This window comes from Somniosus microcephalus, chromosome 5 (genome assembly GCF_052327205.1).
Source record: "Somniosus microcephalus isolate GS21.2 chromosome 5, FLI_Smic_1.0, whole genome shotgun sequence".
NCBI classification, from domain to species: domain Eukaryota; kingdom Metazoa; phylum Chordata; class Chondrichthyes; order Squaliformes; family Somniosidae; genus Somniosus; species Somniosus microcephalus.
In genome coordinates, this window is record NC_140991.1 from 94,495,283 (window position 1) to 94,518,607 (window position 23,325).

Genomic DNA, 23,325 nt, shown 5'->3' on the forward strand with positions numbered 1-23,325 from the left:
GGGAACAACAGGCAGCCTCCTGGTTCGTTCAAGCGGAGGCTCAGTTCCAACTGCGAAACATAGTGCTGGATCAGACCCGTTACCTGTATGTGGTCTCCGCACTGGACAGCTCGACGGCTTCCCGCATTATCAGCCTGCTGGAGACCCCGCCCGCGGAGAACAAGTACGAAACGCTCAAGGCGCGACTCCTGCAGGTATTCGGTCTCACAAAGGCGGAGTGCGCACGACGCTTGCTCGCACTCCCCGGGTTAGGCAATGCTAAGCCTTCCGAGTTGATGGGCCACATGCTCACCCTCCTCGGGTCTGAGCCGCAGTGTTTTATATTTCGTGAACTGTTCCTCAGCCAGCTCCCTGAGCAGGTACAAGCAGCCCTGGCCAGGTCGACGGCTACGGACGGTATGGCGCTCGCGGCCGAAGCCGACACCATTTACGCGGTGATGCAACAGTATTGCACCACCTCGACGCGCCCCGCCTCCAAGAACCCCGCCTCGGCACCTCCACAGACCGGCTTTTGCTACTACCACGCCCGTTTCAGTCAGAAAGCCAGATGCTGCCGACCCCCGTGTAAATTCGTGCCACCGGCACCGAGAAAGCAGCAACACCGATTGCGCGACCGGAATGGAAGCCCCGAGGTCGGTTTCACCTCCACAATGACAGTTGGTGATTCCAGGAAATTGTTGTACATCACTGACTCCATTTCGGGCCGGCGTTTCTTATGCGACACGGGCGCTCAGTGCAGCATCCTCCCCGCTTCGGTTCTCGACGTCCGATCTGGGCGGCACGGTCCTCCACTACAGGCCGCCAATGGCAGCGCCATCCGCACGTACGGGAAGCGACATATCCGATTGTGTCTCGGCAGCCAACTCTTCCACTGGGAGTTTATCACCGCCACGATACCACTGGCAATCCTCGGTGCCGATTTTTTCTGCACGCATGACCTACTGGTCGACGTATGTAATCGCTGCCTGATCCATGCCACCTCACGAGCCCCCATCCCCGGTTTTCGGGGCCTCGGCGTGACCCACGCGGTTGCCCGCACCGAGTCGCCGCCCGACGAGTTCACCCGCCTGCTCAAGGAATTTCCGGAGCTCGCTCGACCCACTTTCTCTGCGACGACCGCCAAACACGGTGTTGAACACCACATCGCGACAACCGGCCCCCCGGTTTATGCCCGGGCTCGGCGGTTAGAGGCCAGTAAACTCGAGGCCGCGAAGGCGGAATTCGCCACTATGGAGCGGTTGGGCATCGTTCGCCGATCTGACAGTCCCTGGTCGTCCCTGCTACACATCGTGCCAAAGCCCGACGGCGGGTGGCGGCCCTGTGGTGATTATCGGCGCCTCAACGAGGTCACAACTCCAGACCGGTACTCGATACCGTATATTCAAGATTTTTCCGCCCATTTGGCCAGCACGTCGTGGTTCTCCAAGATCGACCTCGTCCGCAGATACCACCAGGTGCCCGTCCACCTTCAGAACGTCCAGAAAACGGCGGTCATTACCCCATTTGGCCTCTTTGAATTTTTACGGATGCCTTTCGGGCTTAAAAATGCGGCGCACGCGTTCCAACGCCTCATGGATTCGGTGCTCCGGGACCGCAAATTCCTTTTCGTATACCTCGATGACATCCTCGTCGCCAGTGCGTCAAAGGAAGAACACCTATGTCACCTGCGTGTCCTTTTCCGTCATCTCCAGGAGCACGGCCTTAAAGTTAACCCAAACAAGTGCCAATTTGGTCTGAGGCAGATCGATTTTCTGGGCCACCGCATCACTGCGGAAGGGGCACTGCCAATCAGGGCGAAAGTGGCAGCCGTCGCGGCATTTCCACGGCCGCAATCCGTCAAGGCGCTCCAAGAATTCCTCGGCATGGTAAGCTTTTACCATCGCTTTGTCCCCCGGGTCGCCCAGCTCATGCGGCCGCACTACGAGGCACTCCGAGGGAAACCGGGGAAAGAACCGGTGATCTGGTCGTCGGTCATGGACCGCGCATTTGGGGACATGAAGGAGGCCCTCGCCAATGCGACGATGTTCGCGCACCCGCTGCCCGGCGCCACCATCGCGCTCACGACAGATGTGTCGGACTACGCCGTCGGCGCCGTGCAAGAGCAATGGGTTGACAGGGCATGGCAACCGCTGGCGTTTTTTAGCCGCCAGTTACGTAGTAATGAACGTAGCTATAGCACATTTGACCGGGAGCTGTTGGCGTTGTTCCTGGCCATCCGCCACTTTCGTTTTTTATTAGAAGGACGCCAATTCGTTGCTTTCGTGGATCACAAGCCCCTGACGTTTGCCATGGCCAAGACAACTGAGCCGTGGTCGGCCCGACAGCAACGGCAACTCACGTTCATCTCTGAGTTTACCACCGACATCCGTCATGTGGCCGGCAAGGACAATGTGGTTGCCGACTGACTTTCGTGTGCGGCTGTCCAGGCCGTCCAACTGGGTCTCGACTATTCACTAATGGCGGTCGACCAAGCGGCTGACCCGGAGACGCACGCTTTCCGTTCCGATTCGTCCGGCCTGCGGCCAGTGAACGTACTTTTCCACTCAGACGGCACATCCTTGCTCTGCGATGTCTCCCTGGGAGACCCACGCCCGATCATTCCGTCATCCTGGCGCAGGAAAGTCTTCGATATCATGCACAACCTCGCCCACCCGGGTGTGCGGGCGTCACAGAAGTTGTTAGCATCCAAGTTTGTCTGGAGGGGAATGCGAAAAGATGTGCGCGACTGGGCCAACACCTGTGTCGTGTGCCAGAGAGCAAAGGTGCAGCGCCACGTTAAAGCTCCTGTCGCCATTTTTGAGGTACCGGAGCGGCGATTCGATCATGTTCATATCGACCTCGTGGGCCCACTACCACCGTCACAAGGGTTCACGCATCTGCTGACAATCGTCGACTGTACCACCAGATGGCCGGAGGCCATTCCATTGACGTCCACCACCTCCGCGGACGTCGCCCGGGCTTTTCTTTCGTCCTGGGTTGCCCGTTTCGGCATGCCATCGGACATTATATCAGACCGCGGGCCGCAGTTCTCCTCTGCTCTGTGGAACGCCGTGGCTTCAGAATTGGGTGCCAAGCTCCATCGCACCACGGCTTACCACCCGCAGGCCAATGGGTTATGCGAACGCTTCCATCGTTCTCTGAAGGCATCGCTGCGGGCCACCCTCCAAGGGACCGCGTGGATGGATAAGTTGCCATGGGTAATGCTCGGGTTGCGCACGGCGCCTAAAGAGGACCTGCAGGCGTCGGCCGCCGAATTGGTCTACGGCCAGCCGCTCAGGGTCCCCGGCGAGTTTCTCCCGTCGCCGACGCGTCCGTGGTCCGCCACTGAACAGTTGAAGGCTCACCGAGCTGCGGCGCACGCTTTCCGGCCCATTCCGACTTCACAGCATGGACTGCCTGCATCATATGTTCCGCCAACGCTCATGAGGGCTAATTTTGTTTTTGTACGGCACAATGCCCACCATAGTCCCCTCATGCCTCCATACACGGGCCCCTTCCGGGTACTGAAGGCGGGCGCCAAGAGTTTTCTGGTAGACGTCGGCGGGACGCCCGACTACATTTCCGTGGACCGCCTCAAGGCTGCACACCTGGACCTCGGCCAGCCAGTCGAAACAGCGCAACCGCCACGTCGTGGACGACCGCCCGCGGCCGCTACACCTGGCCCATCGGCCGCGCGGCCCAGCTCCTCTCCTGCACCATCCGTTCCTCTCCGGGAATATTGGAGTCGCTCCGACAGGATTGTCCGACCTCCTCGGCGATTGACTTTGATGATTAAAGACACTTCTGGGGGGGCGCATGTGGTAAAACCACCAATGAACTCCTGTACAAATGAATAACTGTCTTTAAAGCAATGTTACAGCACCTATGTCCGTTTGCTGAGTGTAAACAAGCTTTCTGTAAAAACCCTGAAACAACACGATGACGTCCTCACGTTGGTCACGTGGTGCCCCAAGTGGCAGGAAACGTGATGATGTCATGACGTCAGAGGTGGGAAGTTCTGAGTTCAGACCTCGTGGAACTAGTTACTGTGTAGGCCTGTTTGCTGTTGCTCCTGCATGTTTTTGTTTTGTTCACCAGTTTAATTAAATTTGGTTAATTTACTGAACTGCCTCGACCTCAGTGATTCAGATAGGAATCCGTTGATTCCTACAAGGTCACATTATTTGAAAATACGAATCTAAATGGGGTAGAAGGGCAAAGGGATCTTGGAGTACAAATACACAAATCACTAAGTAGTGATGCAGGTCAATAAGGCCATAAAAAAAAAGCAAACCAAGCACTAGGGTTTATTTCTAGAGGGATAGAATTGAAAAGTAGAGAAGTTATGCTAAACTTGTATCAAACCTTGGTCAGACCACACTTGGAGTACTGTGTACTATTCTGGTCACCATATTATAAAAAGGATACAGAGGCACTGGAGAGGGTGCAAAAAAGATTTACAAGGATGATAACAGAAATGCGAGGTTATACCTACCAGGAAAGGATGAACAGGCTGAGTCTCTTTTCTCTTGAAAAAAGAAGGCTGAGGGGTGACCTAATAGAGGTCTTTAAAATCATGAAAGGTTTTGATAGAGTGGATACAGGGAGACAAATAAGGAAAAGCAAAATTAGGGGCGATCAATATAATATAGTCACCAAGAAATCAAATAGGAAATTCAGAAGAAACTTCTTTACCCAAAAAGTGGTGAGAATGTGGAACTCGCTACCACAGGAGTGATTGAATCGAATAGCATAGATGCATTTAAGGGGAGGCTAGATAAGCATATGAGGGAAAAGGGAATAGAGGGTTAAGCTGATAGAGTTAGATGAGAAAAACAGGAGAAGGCTTGAGTGGAGCATAAAAGCTGGCATGGACTGGTTGGGCCAAAAGGCCTGTTTTTGTGCTGCGTATCCTATGTAAACGTTTATTTGCAATAAAGCAGAAATTTTAAATCAGGAGATAAGTTTCCTTGGCGTCCCTGGTAAAACTGCAAGGGTCCTTAAGGTGCATTTGATTTGTTTATTCTCTGCAGCAAAACTGGTGTTGGAGAAACTCACTTCTACATTCAATCAGACAATTTTAGTTTTAGTTCTCTTTGGATATGATAAATTTGGAAATTTGTCAGATAAATAGATTACTATAAAAAAAATTCCACCACAGTATATTATTGTAAGTATAGAACAAAAACTTCTGTTGATTTTTTTTAGGAAGTTCCAGAGTTAAAGAAACATTCTAAGGAAGATTCACAAGAATTGTATTCAAGAGTCTTCCCTTTAAGACCTGCAAAACATATATATTAAATAAACTTACTTTTGCAAATTTATATAATTTCATATTACAATCCAGTGCTGTCCAATGTACTGGGATGGCCTTAGCCTTTTCCTATTGCTGTGTTCCTTTTAGGGGAAAAAACATAAGAAGTTGTGCAACATGTAGTACTTTAACTTCTAAAAGGCATTTGACAAAGTTCCACATGAAAGGCTATTAATTAAGCTCAAAGCTATGGCTATTCACAGTAAATTTGGACACAGATAAGAATTTGGCTGAAGGTTGGGATACAATGATTACTGGGTAGAGGAGTTATGTCAGGGCGGTGGAAAGTGCTGAGTGGGGTACCCCTGGGCTTGATGTTGGGACCACTACTTTTTCTCATTTACATTAATTACTTGAATTCAGAAACACAATGCAAATTGATCACTTTTGCAGATGATACAAAATTAAGGACAAAAATTACAGAATGAGTTGGACAAATTATATTTAATAGAGATATAAGTGTAAAGCACTGCACATAGGAAGGAAAAATAGGTGGCACTTGCACTCAATAAATGATGTTGAAATAGTTAATGATGAAGTTAAAAGAGATCTCGGAGTCTCAAGATACTCAACGCTCAGCATGTTCAATCAATGCAGAGTAGCACTCAATAAAGCCAATAGAATGTTGAACCACGTAGTCAGAAGCGTACAAGTCAACGGAAGTCGTGATCAAACTGTACGGCGCTCTGACCAGATTACACTTTGAGTATCCGCAACCAGTTCTAAATGCTCAAATGTCTGTCCTGTGGCCTCAGCATTGTGGTAAGAACTTGTTTTTAGTTCTCCAAAGGAGTGGTGAGAACAGCAATCTGGTTGAGGTTTACGTGCAGGATGTTCTTAAACTTCGGTGAAGTCAGAACACACAGATGCAGTCTTACCTACCTGGAAAGAAAACTCCAGCCACGTCTGATGGGAGAAGAACCCTCAACAAAACAAGTACAGCAGTAGGTGGCTAACCAAACTCTTTCAGTGCTACGTCGCTCCTTCAAACTACCCACTACCCTTCTCCTATCCCTGGTAGGTTGGAAAAGTCAGAAACCTGAGGGTAATTCTACTTGTATCACTGGGTAGAGGAGTTACTCAGATTAAAGTTCCTGAAATATAGTTGACTGTAATTATTAAAATGTTTAATTAAACAAATAAATGCACTTAAAGATGATTAACCTGCACATTGACACTCATAGAGCTACAAGAATAATTCCTAGCTTAAAGAAACTTAGTTATTCAGATAGGCTTAAAGAACTCAGTCTATTTACTCGAGCATAGACTTAGAGGCAACCTGACATAGGTATAGAAAATAATGAAAGGGCTGAATTGCGTGTGTGTTGATAGATTATTTCAATTTCACAGATTATAGAGGACCAGGGACATGCATTTAAACTATGCAGTAGTAGGAATAGACTAGATGTTAGGCAGTTCTTCTTTTCCCAGAGAGTAGTGAGCCTCTAGAATGCATTGCCAGCTTGTGCAGTCTGTGCTAACTCTCTACAAGGCTTCAAGAAGGAGTTGGACCGGTTCTTGGCTGGAGCAGAAATCGCATCATATAAAAAGGTAAGTGGATTAACAGTTAAGACAAGCATGGTCAATGTGATCTCCTGGGCTGGTTTTAATCGCCTGAGGGAGTCGGAGAGGAATTTTCCCTTTGGTGGGGATGCAAAATGGGTTTCCCTTGCCACTGACCTTGATCTCCATTATGTCAACATTTCATGGCGCGCCAACTAGTAACCAATTGTCAGGTACTGACATCACCAGTATGCAAGGCATCCAAGAGGACAATAAGAAAACTCAGGGAAATCAGTTTTTTTCCAGGTTCCACTTACTTATTCAAAACAATAGAACAACTTTCTTCTAGTTGTACAGTGTTTATTTGAAGGACCTGCATAATAAATTATATGCTTAAGTTCTTATAGTTTGCAGAATAAATGGAAACTGCTAAAAATGCCACAAATGCTTCCACGTCAACAATGTTTAGTAAGATTTGACAGGAGCAATCACAATTCAATATGGTCTTTTCATGTCTTACTCATCAAATGTTGACAATTTGATTTTTTTTTAAACAAGTCATCCACAGGGCGCAGCATACAACAGTTCTAAATCTGTATTTCTGTCATCTGTGAACATATTGTTATCCTTTCCAAATTCTCCCACAGTGTGATTACTTCTAAAGTCTCTCCACCCCAGCAGTGGATGCAGCAACATTGAAAGCATTGGTGCTTATGAGTAATAGCTGTCTTGCACAAGGATACCTGAAAAGCAGTGACTGTCAGAAATCCAGTAGAGTATCCTATATTTCTCCTCAGTATTCAACAAAATGCAAGACCCCAAAAGAAAAGGCTATGCTCGTTTTGTTTATAAATAGTTTTGTTTAGTTTTAATGTTAATTTTCTGCTTTTACTTCAGCTTTGCCTTTACTGAGGCTAAATGGAAAAGGTACTATAACGAGAGCTGACACACAGCCAACCAAGCACGCTAGCAAAGTTACATAAATTCCTTGTGACAGCTTTGACTATCTAAGAAAAACAGCAGCCTGCCTTGTGGCCTCCTGCTAATCTTCACATTATAAAGCCAGACTCAGTCCAAATTTACAGGACACAAAGTCCTTGTAGAACTAATGAGTTAATATTAACTCACTGCAGCCTGTCTGAATCCCACATTCCAGTTATTAACAGCATAGAATAGCAAAATACTGCAGATGCTGGAAATCCGAAATAACAACAGAAAACGCTGGAAAAACGCAGAAGGCCAGGCAGCATCCGTGGAGAGAGAAACAGAGTTAATGTTTCAGGTAGAAGACCTTTCATCAGAACTGGAAAAAAGCAGGAAATGGAAAGCAAGTTTAGGGGCTGGGAAAAGGGGGAGGGGATGAAAGAACAAAAGGGAAGGTCAGTGATAGGGCAGAAAGCAGGAGAGATTAAGAGACATTGAGAGACATTAAGAGATATTCAAGGCAAGAGGAGGTGATAATGGGACAGGTTAAGGAATAAAGGATGGCTCTGGATGAAGTGTGAATTGTGCTGACAGAATGAAGGACAGCTGCCATGTGGGAGGGAAGAAAAAAAGGGGCCAAACAAAAAGTGTGGATTAAAAAAAAGGAAATATATATATGTGATAGGGGCCAAGGTTATGATCTGAAATTGTTGAACTCTATGTTGAGTCCAGTGGGCTGTAGAGTGCCTAATCTAAAGATGAGGTGCTGTTCCTCGAGCTTACGCTGAGCTTCCATGAAACAATGCAAGAGGCCAAGGACGGTGAGGTCTGAGTGGGAATGGAGCGGTGAATTAAAGTGACAGGCCACCGGGAGCTCGGGGTCCCCCTTACGGACTGAACGGAGGTGTTCCGCAAAGCGGTCATCCAATCTGCGTTTGGTCTCCCCAATGTAGAGGAGACCACATCGTGAGCAGCGAATACAGTATACTAAATTGCAAGAAGTGCAAGTAAATCACTTTCACCTGGAAGAGATGTTTGGGGCCCTGGACAGTGGGAAGGGGGGAGGTATAAGGGCAGGTGTTGCATCTCCTGCGCTTGCATGGGAAGGTGCCGGGCGAAGGGGAAGGGGTGCTGGTTAACAGCATTGGTTATTTAGAAAAGTTAAGAATATGTTGCGTACGGGATTGCAGAATGTTAGGTGAAATAATTATTAAGTTTGTAGGAAAGAAGGTTTTTATAATGGCTAATGAGTGTTTTGATTTAATCTTTGGAAGGTGTCAGATTATCCCCATTAAACTCTCAAAATAGATGAACATTAGAATCCAGGTAAGAATCCAGGAAGCGAAGTGTTGATAATGCCATTGAGCAGACAATGCTCAAATCCTGCAGTTTACGGTGAGGCATTTACCGAGTCACTATTAACCCCTACTATTCTGTTTGCAGAGTGGAACTTGCTGTATTGTTTGCAAATGTATTGTTCTGTCTAAACTGCTTTTATTTTCCCCAACTGTGTCCAGTATTCTAATCAAATCTGGTAAAAAAAAGAGGGGCCCAGGCTGTGCTACCCTAATGTTAAAGCAAACGTATAAAAAAAAGATAAAACTACAGTTTGCAAATATCTGAAGCAATAACACTGAGGAAAGTGGCAGTCATCTGTCCTTAAAGGAATATTATTTGTGCCAACTTCATTTCTCAAGAAAGCACATGGACATGGAAAGACCTTGCAGAGAAAACTGCTCTGTCTGTATTATTTAAATAAAACCTCAATCAGTGCAGTCACACATATTGGTGAAGGCGGCTCCCCGGGCATCCGTGGTGCCTGCCTGAAACAGACGTTAGGCAACTTGCATATGTAAATGTGGGGCCGATGCTGGGCCTGCTCGGCTTGGCATTACCCGATCTATATGCGGCTTAACCATCGGTCCTTAAAGGGACCAATGGAGGCTGCCACCAAAAATGTATTTTTTCTTATATACTTGCTTTGAGCCACCTGGCTTCACAGTACTATTGCAGGCCATTGCCGCCTCGCGCTCATCCTCCCTCTCATTCTCCTCCCCGTCCCCTACCCGGGCTTACCCAAGAACCACTGCGATGATGCAGCCTGCCCAAATTGGATCTGGGAAAACAGGCAAGCTGCCTCTGGAGGCTCAACAGGCACCGGCAGTTCTCGACCATTATTACCATGAGATCCGGGGTTCAATTTCTGTCACGCCTCGGGCTTCCCGGTTTGGCTGCGTGCCATGAGTAATGCGCCCGAAAACGGGGCACAACTAATTTATACTCCTCCATACCTATGTGCCTGTCTTCAGAAATTAAGTTGGTGTTCCTACAGTCTGTGCCACAAAGCTGGAGGGTAATGGTTTACACTCATTATTGCCACACAATTGGGGATCGGGTGGAATCCCAGTTTTACACCCTGGCCAATATAACTCTTCATTGATTTCAACGGAGACTAAAATTCGGGCGGGTTGTAAAACAAGTGTTGTACCCAATCCCATCATTTGAACTGTACTATCAGGCAAATGAAATGCTTATGAGAAACTGTACAGCAGTTAGAAGTTACAATCATACAAAGAATATGTCAATAATGCAAAGGCCCCGGTATTTCCGGCGAGGTGGGGAGAATGTGTGGGAGCACTGTAGGGCGGAGAGAAAATGGTAAGGCTGGGGCAAGATGGTCCTGCCGAATTTAATGGCAAGACCTCATTATAATTTTTTTCTTCCGTTTCCCACCTGGAAGCTGGCCAAATTGACAAGCTGGCTGGATGCTGAGCGGGAAAACCAGCGGCAGGAGGCTGCAACTGGGGAACACTTGGGGATGGTTCCCGGCAATCGGGAGGGAGGATAGAAAGATTGGGGCTTAGTGGTGGGGGGGTGGTGGAAGGAGGGAAGAGAGCAGCCCATAAGGAGTGCTGTAAAGGGCACGTACCTTCCTGAGCCAGCAGCTCACACCTCTCTTTAGCTGCCGGGTTTCCTGAGCCCTGGGAAACCCGGCTGGCAATCAGTAAATAGAAATCAGGCTCCCACAGTGCAATTGGTTGAGCCTGATTTAAATATGTTAATGAAGTGGTGCGGCACGAAACCCACCACCGTAAAAATGGTGGCAGGTGTGTACACGGTGGATTGGGGATGCGCTCAGCATTTTTACATTTTTAACCCGACCTTCTCCTGCGCATCGTGGGGGGGGGTGGGTGGGGGGCGGTTTAATATCAAGTGAGTCAGTGTATGATGAGGGATTGTGCATATTCTTTTATATTTTTAGAGATAAATGATATATGCAATTCTGGTGTCAATTGTTATGGCAATTTCCATGGCACAGCTGAAATAACTAAGGTGTCTCATGCAGACCAACAAAAGGAAAAGGCAATGATGGCATTCAGGAGTAATGGGAAGTGTTGGATGTGCTTGTACTGGGTCTACTGTATTGGGCAAAGATGCTGAGCAGAGGCCAAGAGCTTCCCATAAGGAGGCAGAGAAAAGTTAAATACATGTCCTCCATATGGTGCAGTGTGTACCATCTACAAGATGCACTGCAGCAACTCGCCAAAGCTCCTTCAACAGCACCTTCCAAACCCGCAACCTCTACCACTTAGAAGGACAAGGGCAGCAGCCGCATGGGAACATCACCACCTACAAGTTCCCCTCCAAGCCACACACCATCCTGACTTGGACCTGTATCGCCGTTCCTTCACTGTCGCTGGGCCAAAATCCTGGAACTCCATTCCTAACAGCATTGTGGGTGTACCTACACCATATGGACTGCAGCGGTTCAAGAAGGCGGCTCACTACCATCTTCTCAAGGGCAATTAGGGATGGGCACTAAATGCAGGCCTAGCCAGCAACGCCCACATCCCATAAATGAATAAAAAAAATTTAAAAAAGAGAAAAACAAAAAAACAAATGATCTCATCCGCCCCTCCCCCCCACCCCCCAAAAAAACCTAACAAACATGCATGGTGACATTTAACTAGAATAAAAATTCAACTTCAATTCTCAGAAAAGCCTGCATTTTGAGAGCAATAAAGATTAAATATTAATGTTTTTAGAACATCCGCTACAATGTAATAGATGTATGTGAACAGCAGGCCCATTGCTTGCTGTGTCAGCTGACAGCACACACACTTTACTTACAGTGGGATCTGTTGCCAATCATTGGTGCTTACAGCTTTCAGTTCAATATCACTTGATATTGAAGTGTCTCAAAACAGAACTTATCAGAGAGACAGAATATCAGCATGCTTAGCAACCATGTGAAGCTTCCTTACTTCTGGCACTACAGCATGTTAATACTATTTATATTCAAGTATGAATTGTCATTTGCTATACAAATCCACTGAGAAGGCATCAGCATCACTAAACACTTTTTACCGTTTGTAAGATCTATGTTAACATATGATTTCTCCTCCCAAATGCCCGCAAAATAACGATGAAGTCCAACACAAATAAAATAAAAGACAAGAGGATTCTATCAATTTTTTTTATAACATTCACTGCTCACAGTGCTATTAACTCCAATGAAGAACATTTAAACTGACCCAGTTAGCATCAGTTGAATAGTAATGTAATTTTTTTCTAGCAGCTGATAAAATATTGGGCAAATCAAATTAACTGATCTCACGCTCCCAGTACTGCGCCAGGCTCCAGAGGAGCAAACGTCGGTGAATTTGCAGTACAGTGTTGTAGCCCTGTCTCTGACCTGTGCTCCTTTCAAATGTGACTCAAAACGCAAGAGCCCTCAATTTATCTATTTTAACAAAATGCAAACATAGATATACTTATTTTCCTTACGGTGGTGCATAAATAATTTGAATTAAATTATTGTTTAAACCATTATATAAAAATGCTGCAAGAGTGAGAAGACTTACCAATGTCCCATGTAAGTGGGTCATTGCCCTCCATTTCAATTTTGCCAATAACGTACCAGATGCACGCCATCCAGTGAGCCAACAATGCAAACATGGACATCAGCAGGGTTAGGACTATTGTGCTGTGCTGGGAGTATCGATCCAGCTTTTGCAATAGTCGCAACAGACGTAACAGGCGCACTGTTTTTAGAAGGTGAACAATTGAGACCTGCCAACAAAATGTAAAAGGGTTGGTGGTCAGTTCTGGCTTCTCTACAAATGTTAATACAATTCAGGTTACAAAGGAATTCAATTGTAGTTAGAATGTTGCATTCTATTATGGCAGGTCCAATACAAGCACATTAAATATTCCCATTTGCCGCTGCAATATTATTATTGCATTTCCCTTACTTTTCTCAGAAAATTACCATAACCACTGACACCTGAATTGCACAAATCGTGCACCATCTTTAAAAATATTAACATTGTATAGTTCCTTGACATATATAGCTCCTTCACTGACTGTATCCATGACATTCTTTGTATGACAATAACTCCTAGCTGCTGTACAGTTTTCATAAGCACATTACCATTTAAAAATCATTTTACTTCCGTTGTTGAACCACATTTAGTATATTTGCGACAATGCTACTGTGAAGATACACAAGTGCAATTATAGGCTGATGGTGATTTTCATTATAATTGCTGTTTTTTAAAATAAATCATCGCATAATTTCTGACCTACTGGGATTATCCTTCATTAGCACAAGAATATTAAAGTGTTGATAGATGCATGAAGCCTAATTGCTCAAACTATTTGTATGAGATATATTTGGCCTAGTGGTAATTATTTTAATATTACTGAATTAAGTAACAGTGGAAACTCCAGTTAACTTATATCAGCAGAACTTCACCATGTCTGTGTGCAGCCTGAACTTATATTTGCTAATCTTAATCATAAGGTAGGCATGAATAAAGAGTGTTGGAATGTCAGGAGAAGGATGGCTTATTCATGTTTAGTGCTCTTCCTAGTCTTCCAGAAGAAAACTAAAAATTGTCTTGCAAAAAGTGAGAAAAAAGGCCATTTTTAACTTATTAAAAGCCTTGTTAATGTCATGAATGATGAAATTATCCATCATTTTGAAGTTGCAGTGTTCCACCAAATAGTGTCTAGGTCAGACCGGAAATATAGGAACAGGTGCAGGCCATTCAGTCCCTCGAGCCTGTTCCGACATTCAATTAGATCATGGGTGATCTGTACCTTAAATCCATTAATCCGCCTATTGATCTCAGTCCTGAAAGGTACAATTGACTCAGCATCCACAGCCTTCTGGGGGAGAGAGTTCCAGTTTTCTACAACCGTCTGTGTGAAAAAGTGCTTCCTGATTTCACTCCTGAATGGCCTATCTTTAATTTTAAGGTTATGCCCCTTTGTTCTGGATTCTCCACCAGAGGAAATAGTTTCTCTTTATCTACCCTATCGAATCCTCTTATCATTTTTAACACCTCAATCAGATCACCCCTCAATCTTCTATACTCAAGGGAATGCAAGCCAGCTTTATGCAACCTGTCCTCATAAGTCTCAGGATCATTCTGCTGAATCTGCGCTGCACCCCCTCCAAGGTCATTGTATCCTTCCTGAGCTCATCTTTACGAAGCTCAACGTAAGCTCGAGGAACAGCACCTCATCTTTCGATTAGGCACGTTACAGCCTTCTGGACTCAATATCGAGTTCAACAATTTCAGATCATAACCTCTGCCCCTATTTTTTTTCACATGGCAGCTGTTGATGATTCTGCTATTCCCATTTACACCTCATCTAGACTCAGCTTTTGTTTCTTAACTTGCCCCATTACCATCTCTTTTTGCCTTGCACCATCATCCCCTTTGTCATTTAATCTCTCCTGCCCTCCACCCTATCACAACCTTCCCTTTTGTTCTTTCCTTCCCTCCCCCTTTCCCTGCCCCTGCACTTGCTTAAAATCTGTTACATCTCTTAACTTTTTCCAGTTCTGATGAAAGGTCATTGACCTGAAATATCTCTCTCCACAGCTGCTGCCTGACCTGCTGAGTATTTCCAGCATTTTCTGTTTTTATTTCAGATTTCCAGCATCCGCAGTATTTTGCTTTTGTACATCCTTCCTGAGGTTCAGTGCCCAGAATTGAATGCAGTATTCCAGATGGGCTCAGACCAAAAGACTATAAAACTGAACCCTCACTTCCTCAGTTTTGTATTCCAGCCTCCTTGAGAATAAGGCTAATATTCCATTCACTATTTTGACTGTTTCTTGTACCTGATGTTAATGAGTTTAACAAAAGGAAAGAACTTGAAGTGAAATGAATGGCCAGTTAATCTTGTTTGGGTGGTGATTAAGGGAGGAATGTTGACTAAAACACCAGAGGCTCTACCTGCTTATCAATTAGCATTAATTCAAGCCTTTTTAGTGCTTTATTTAAAAAAGTCAACCCCTCCAACAATTTGGTACTACCTCAATACTGCATGGAGTGTCAGCCGAGATTGCGTGCTTATGTGGCAGAGCAGTTCTTGAACTGACAACCTTCTGACTCAGAGCTACCAATATAAAGCTACCAACTGAGCCAAGCTTTCCGTGGGGGGGAGCTGGTGACTGAAAACTTGCAGGAAGCCAACTAATGGCAATTCGCAGCCAGTGCGGGCCACCGCATCACTAAATTTTAACATCACAGAGACCTTCTATAGTCCAAAGAAAGATCTCAGGAGTCATACATGTAGTGTTATGTAGGCAGGGGGGGGAGGGGGGGGAGGGGCAGAGATTTGGACGGGACTAATAGGACTAGACAGACTAGATGCTGGAAGGATGTTCCTGATGGCGGGGGAGTCCAGAACCAGGGGTCACAGTCTAAGGATAAGGGGTAAGCCATTTAGGACTGAGATGAGGAGGAATTTCTTCACCCAGAGAGTGGTGAACCTGTGGAATTCTCTGCCACACAGGGCAGTTGAGGCCAATTCATTAAATATATTCAAGAAGGAGTTAGATATATTTCTTGAGGCTAAAGGGATCAAGGGATATGGGGAGAAAGCAGGGACAAGGTACTGAATTTGGATGATCAGCCATGATCTCATTAAATGGTGGAGCGGGCTTGAGGGGCCGAATGGCCTACTCCTGCTCCTATCTTCTATGTTTCTATAAACCCAGAAGTCTGTGTAGTTTTAACTCCACAGCATGCGCCTTTTGGCCTGACAGGTTCCCTGCCCGGAGGTCAGGCTGATTGACAGGCTTGGCTTCCAGTCAGGCGGGGAACACTCCGAAGCAGGCCGCAAGACAAGGTGGGGGGGAGGGACTGATGTGGGAGGAGCTTGGGGGGTCAGGGGACGCACTCCTGAACCTCCTGGCCCACAAACCGTGCTATGAAGGCACTCACCTTCTCCCCGAAGCTGTCCTCTCCTTGCTTCAGCTGTCGGGTTTCCTGAGGCCTGGAAAACCCAGCTGCCCACTGTAAAACCTACAAAGCAGGTTAAATCAGAGGCTACCAGCCTCATAAACATATTTAAAATGCCAATCCGACTCCTGGGAGTGGGCTAGCTCCTCGCCCCTTATCCTGCCTCTGTAAAACCCGGAAGTCGGCAGGTTGGAGCACTCTTGACGCACTCTGAATTTTTCCCGATTTAACCCGCATCTAATCCCACGTGCTCACTCTTGTTAAAATTACCCCCTGCCTATCTCAGTGAGGATTCTTCAATCTGATTGGTTGAAGAGACACGCTGTTGCACAACCTGCTCACACATGCACCGATCCCCTGTAGAGGGCGCCGCGCTGGATGAGACGCCAGATGGTAGCAAGTTGCTGCTCAAAAGCCCGAGAAAAGTCTGTGGGCAGCGTAGCGAACGCTGAGCATTGTTCCTTCGCCGTTGACCGCAAAATCCGGGTCACAGACTCGTGCCACACTACTCGAGAACCAGCAGTAGAACAGCTACTGCAGGCAAAAAGGCTGGTGTATGAGAATTTCATTCCCAGATTCTTATGTGCGTTCTATAATTGGGCACTACTGTTTCCTTCTGCTTGTACGTATAATCACAGAACGACTTCTTGCCATCTTTTTTTTTATGCAAATTATTTTTTGGTTGTGAATTGGTGATTTCACCATCCAGCCAGGTCCTTTAAGTTATGGTGATGGCATTCACATCTTTTTGTCATATATTACCATGTGGCGGTACCACCGGTTGTACCTTACATAAAGACACATAATTCCCTTTAACTTACCTTTTGGGGCCGTTGCCCTTTTAACTTACCTGTTGGGGATGCCCCTTTAAGACGCACCCTAGCGCGCTGACATCACGTCACGTACGACGTGATGTGCGTGCGCCGGCACAGCCCGGCCTAACGTCTTCGGCCTCAGCGGCCAGCCGACGGGAGCGACGCGATCTTCCGCTCCCGCGGCAAGCACCGGCACAGCCCGGCCTCCCAACTTCGGCCTCAACGGCCAGCGACGCAACGACGCGCATCACGTGATGCCCTAAGCACAGGAAACGCGAACAACGTGATGACGTCACAACACAAACGCGATGACGTCATCACGCTCCCCACAGGACTGCGAACTCAGTCCTCGTGGAGTCCCCGCTGGGACAAGACCTATACCACGGTGCTCCTACAGTCAGCCATCTTACCTGCCATCTTAGCTGATGTAATTAGTCTGTTCCTGTAAATAAACAACTTGTTAATAGTTCGTCGAAGTCAAACTCTCTTATTTAGTGGCGATCTACACAAACCGCTACAACCATGTCTTATGCCTTCGTTACATGTTAGAGAGCAGTCTCCCTCTATCAAATGTATGTTTGTGTCACTCCTTGACGATGGGAAAAAAAAGATAAAGGAACAGATACTCAGCCACAGACGAAGAGTTAGGAGAGGTGGCTAAAAGCTTTTGAAAAGGTTTTTAATAGGTGGAGAGGTGGAGCAATTTAGAGAGGGAGTTCTAGAGAATAAAATAAAGCCGACTGAAACATAGAAACATAGAAGTTAGGAGCAGGAGTAGGCCATTCGGCCCTTCGAGCCTGCTCCGCCATTCAATGTGATCATGGCTGATCATCCAAATTCAGTACCCTGTCCCTGCCTTCTCCCCATATCCCTTGATCCCTTTAGCCTCAAGAAATATATCCAACTCTTTCTTGAATATATTTAATGAACTAGCCTCCACCGCCCTCTGTGGCAGAGAATTCCACAGGTTCACCACTCTCTGGGTGAAGAAATTCCTCCTCATTTCAGTCCTAAATGGCTTACCCCTCATCCTTAGACTATGACCCCTGGTTCTGGACTCCCCGGCCATCAGAAACATCCTTCCTGCATCTAGTCTGTCCAGACCTGACAGAATTTTATAGGTTTCGATGAGATCCCCTCTCAATCTTCTAAACTCCAGTGAGTATAAGCCCAATCGACACAATCTCTCCTCATACGTCATTCCTGCCATCCCAGGTATCAGCCTGGTGAATCTTCGCTGCACTCCCTCCATGGCAAGAACGTCCTTCCTCAGGTAAGGTGACCAAAACTGCACACAATACTCAAGGTGTGGTCTCACCAAGGCCCTGTACAACTGTAGCAAGACATCCTTGTTCCTGTACTCGAACCCTCTTGCTACGAAGGCCAACATACCATTTGCCTTCTTAACCGCCTGCTGCACCTGCATGCTTACCTTCAGCGACTGGTGCACAAGGACACCCAGGTCTCTTTGCACTTCCCCTTCTCCCAATCTATTGCCATTCAAATAATAATCTGCCTTCCTGTTTTTGCCACCAAAGTGGATAACCTCACATTTATCCACATTATAGTGCATTTGCCATGTTTCTGCCCAATCACCCAACCTGTCCAAATCGTACTGGAGTTTCCCGACATCCTCCTCGCAGCTTACCCTCCCGCCCAGCTTTGTGTCGTCTGCAAATTTGGAGATATTACATCCAATTCCCTCGTCCAGATCATTAATATATATTGTGAACAGCTGGGGTCCTAGGACCGATCCTTGCGGTACCCCACTAGTCACTGCCTGCCACTCGGAAAATGACCCGTTTATTCCAACTCTTTGCTTTCTGTCCACCAACCAGTTCTCCATCCAAGTCAATAACTTGCCCCCAATCCCATGTGCCTTAATTTTGCATGCTAATCTCTTATGTGGGACCTTATCGAAAGCCTTCTGAAAGTCCAGATACACCACATCCACTGGTTCTCCCTTATCTATTTTACCAGTTACATCCTCAAAAATTCCAGTCGATTAGTCAAGCATGATTTACCTTTTGTAAATCCATGTTGACTTTGTCCGATCCTGTCACTGCTTTCCAAGTGCTCTGCTATTACATCTTTTATAATAGACTCTAGCATTTTCCCCACTACCGATGTCAGGCTTACCGGTCTATAATTACCCGCTTTTTCTCTACCACCGTTTTTGAATAGTGGGGTAACATTAGCTACCCTCCAATCCATGGGTACCGTTCCAGAGTCTATCGAGTTCTGGAAGATGACCAGTAATGCATCTACTATCTCTAGGGCCACTTCCTTAAGTACCCTGGGATGTAGACCATCAGGCCCTGGGGATTTATCGGCCTTCAGTCCCATCAATTTTCCTAACACCATTTTCCTACAAATACTGATTTCTTTAAGTTCCTCTCTTTCATCAGACCCTATGTTCCCCGGCATCTCTGGGAGGTTATTTGTGTCCTCCTTTGTGAAGACAGAACCAAAGTATGTATTTAGTTGGTCTGCCATTTCCTTGTTTCCCATTATAAATTCCCCTGATTCTGACTGTAAGGGACCTACGCTTGACTTCACCAATCTTTTTCTCTTCACATATCTATAAAAGCTTTTACAGTCAGTTTTTATTTTCCCTACAAGCTTACTCTCATATTCTATTTTCCCTTTCTTAATTAATCCCTTTGTCCTCCTTTGTTGACTCCTAAACTGTTCCCTATCCTCAGGATTATTGCTTTTTCTAGCCAATTTATATGTCCTCTCCTTGGATCTTATGCTATCCCTAATTTCCCTTGTTAGCCACGGTTGAGTCACCTTTTTTGTTTTATTTTTATGCCAAACTGGGATGAACAAATTCTGTAGCTCATCCATACAGTCTTTGAATGTTTGCCATTGCCTATCCACCGTCAATCCTTTGAGCGCCATTCCCCACTCAATCCTACCCAACTCGCTCCTCAGACCATCGTAGTTTCCTTTATTTAAATTGAGGACCCTTGTCTCTGAGTCAACTACTTCATTCTCCATCTTAATGAAGAATTCGATCATATTATGATCGCTCCGACCCAAGGGGCCTCGTACAACAAGATTGCTAATTAATCCTTTCTCGTTACATAATACCCAGTCTAAGATGGCCTGATCTCTGGTTGTTTCCTCGACATATTGGTCCAGGAAACCATCCTATAAACACTCCAGGAATTCCTCTTCCACAGTATTGTTACTAATTTGGTTGGCCCAATCTATTATGTAGATTAAAGTCACCCACGATGACTGCTGTACCCTTATTGCATGCTTCTTTAATTTCCCTTTTAATGCCATCCCCAACCTCCACCTTACTGTTTGGAGGTCTATAAAGCACTCCCACTAATGTTTTTTTCCCCTTAGTATTTCTCAATTCTACCCATACAGATTCCACATCATCAGAGCTAATATCCTTCATTACAATTGTATTAATCCCTTCTTTAACCAGTAATGCTACCCCACCTCCCTTTCCTTTTTGCCTATCTTTCCTGAATATCGAATACCCCTGGATGTTGAGTTCCCAGTCTTGGCCATCCTTGAGCCACGTTTCTGTAATCCCAACCAAATCGTATTCGTTTACCTCTATTTGCGCAGCCAATTCATCCACCTTATTACAAATGCTCCTCGCATTAAGACACAAAGCCTTCAGGCTTGTTTTTTTAACGCTCTTAGACCTATTAGAATTATTATTTACTGTGGCCATGTTTGATTTAAACCGTTGATTTCTCTGACTGCCACTTTTGTTTTTCTCCTTCCTATCTTTTGCTTTTATCCCTGTTTTCCTTTCCTCTGTCTCCCTGCTCAGGTTCCCAGCCCCCTGCCATTTTAGTTTAAACCTCCCCGAACAGTGCTAGCAAACCTCCCCGCAAGGATATTTGTCCCGCTCTGGTTCAGGTGCAACCCGTCCAACTTGTACAAGTCCCACCTTTCCCAGAAGCAGGCCCAGTGATCCAGGAAACTAAAGCCCTCCCTCCTGCAGCAACTCTTTAGCCACGCATTCATCTGCTCTATCCTCCTATTCCTGTACTCACTAGCATGTGGCACCGGGAGTAATCCAGAAGGAGGCCATATGGGTCGAATTGTAAAACAAAAGAGGGAAAAGAGGGGCAATCACACTGCTGGAAGTGAACTACAGACCCCCAAACAGTGAGGGGGAGAAAGAAGAACAAATATGTAGACAAATTTCTGAGAAGTGCAAAATCTATAGGGCAGTAATAGTAGGGGATTTCAACTACCCCAATATTAACTAGGATAAAATTAGTGTGAAGGGTATAGAGGGTACGGAATTCCTAAAATGTATCCAGGAGAGCTTTTTTAGCCAGTACGTAGCAAGCCCAACAAGGGAGGGGACGGTTCTGGACTTAGTTTTAGGGACTGAAGCTGGGCAGGTAGAAGGCGTATCAGTGGGGGAGCATTTTGGTGCTAGCGACCATAATTCTGTTAGATTTAAAGTAGTTTTGGAAAAGGACAAGGATAGACCACAAATAAAAGTTCTAAATTGGGAAAAAGCAAATTTTGCTAAGCTCAGAGGGGATTTAGCCATAGTGGACTGGAAACAGCTACTTGAAGGTAAATCAGTGTCAGAGCAGTGGGGGGCATTCAAGGAGGAGATCCGAAAGGTTCAGACCAAATATGTGCTCTTAAAGAAAAAAGGTGGTACTAACACATCTAGAGCCCCCTGGATGTCTAGAGACTTACAGGGTAGGATAAAGAAAAAAAGGGAGGCGTATGACAGATACCAAGTGATGCATGAGCGGGACTTAATATGGAACAGGGTACAGGTGGCTTGGACAAGTTGGAGTTTGTTGAGGGAGGAGGATAGCAGGGCAATGAGAAGGACATTGGAGAAATTAAAGATAAAGGTGAGAAAGGATTTGAGAAATGTTTCAGGGATGTTGGGGCAGAGGTAGAAGCATGCAGTCTTGGTGATGTAAGGTTTGAAAAAATTGGAGTGTGCAGTGGTGAGATGGGAAAGAAGCTGCAGAGTGACGGGTCAACAAAAACATTATGGGCTAGAAATTTGTTATAGCCAAGGAATGGGCGGTGTCAGTAGAAAAGTTGGAGAATTAGCGCCAGGCGCTACTGCTTTAGACTGCACGCAAAATTCGTACTCACTGCTCAAAAAAATGATTGGTGTCCTAATTCATGTCTTAAAGCTCAAGCTCATTGACATTACATGCAAATGGTGGACCAATATCAGGTGCAGTCTAATCTCAAGTTATGATTGCTACAGGCTTTTCTCAGTACTAAAGGGGCGGTTCATTGATGCTGCAGCACCTCATTCTGAGCATTGCTGGCTGTGCAACTGCCTCAGTAAGCAGAAGCAGGACAAGGAAGAGGAGCCAGAGGGCTGAACCAGGTGTACTCATGGCAGATCCATGCCCCAGGGAGAGAGCCCACAGATTCTGCGATCAAGCATTGGAGGCATTGGTTTTCGCTGTGGAGAGATGGAGGGCGGTGCTCTATCTGGCAAATGGCAGGAGGCCCTTATCACAAGTCTTCCACACCATGTGGAGGGAGTTAGCGCAGCATGTCTCAGGCAGCACTGTGGTCCCCAGTGTAATGTGCTCAACACACGGACACGGGATGTATTCCTTCAGCCATCAACAGGAGGCTTCTTCATTCATTTCCTTTCTCTGTTTACTCTCCGTCGCCCCCTACCGGGGCGGAGGGTAACTATCACCACATCTCCCTTTCTAAACAGACTTTGAATACTATTCCTTTACTATTAACATTTCAAATGACCTTCTTTCAAATCATTACTTTTTTACTGTGCTTAAGAAATAACAAACATAAATGCACAATGTATCTCTTCTTTTTATTTTAGAAAAACACGAATAATGCAAGCAGAGTAAGCTTGGAGGGACAAGGTGACTGCCTGAACCCTCCACCAAGTACCTCGGGTATTATTCTGACCCAATGAGGTGTCTTGGTTCTTAAGCTATTCATGTTGCAAAGTCCTGGAGGTATGAAGGAGGATTGCGGACCCTTTCAGGGTACCGTCTGGAACCCGATGGAGGTGGGGTATCCCCTGTGGGTGGAGGAGTTCCAGGACTCGCATCCCCATTGTAGTCATCGGGAATGGAAGGCTCATCAGCAGCGTCTGGGGGCTGCTGGGTAAGTGCGAGGTGTCTGCGGTTCCTGCGAACCATCTGGCCCTGGATATCAACCAGGTACAATCTTGGGGTGTTGGCCTGTCCTTGCACAATGCCTCTTTTGCGGGAGTCACGTATCCACACATAGCTCTGTGGCGACTGTTAAAGTTGGCCTGTTGTCTTAGTTTAGATTGTTTGTCCTTGTCTGTAAAATTCTGGAGGTCGGGCCAGCCTGGGGTCAGGAGTGATGGCATAGTTGGCACGGTTGTATGAAGTTTTCTGCCTTGTAGCAACTCAGCAGGGCTGAATCCGCTAGAAAGAGGTGTGGAGCGGTATGCAAGGAGTGCCCGGTATGGGTCAGGTGACTTTTTTAAAAGCTGTTTGGCTGTCTGGACAGCGCGCTCGGCAGCCCCATTGCTTTGAGGATACAGAGG

The 23,325-nt window shown here is 46.2% G+C and overlaps 1 protein-coding gene across 1 annotated transcript in view; it reads right to left on the minus strand.

Annotated features, from left to right (window-relative positions):
- LOC147117215 (voltage-gated delayed rectifier potassium channel KCNH8-like) overlaps window positions 1–13,032 on the minus strand; it is a 172,071-nt gene extending 159,039 nt beyond the window's left edge. Inside the window, exons 1-2 of the mRNA XM_085989350.1 lie at window positions 12,993–13,032; window positions 12,586–12,837 (exon numbers count right to left, since the gene is read on the minus strand). Coding sequence (XP_085845476.1) covers window positions 12,586–12,837; window positions 12,993–13,032 — 292 coding nt within the window. The remainder of the gene's footprint in view (window positions 1–12,585; window positions 12,838–12,992) is intronic.
- Window positions 13,033–23,325: the final 10,293 nt, after the last annotated feature.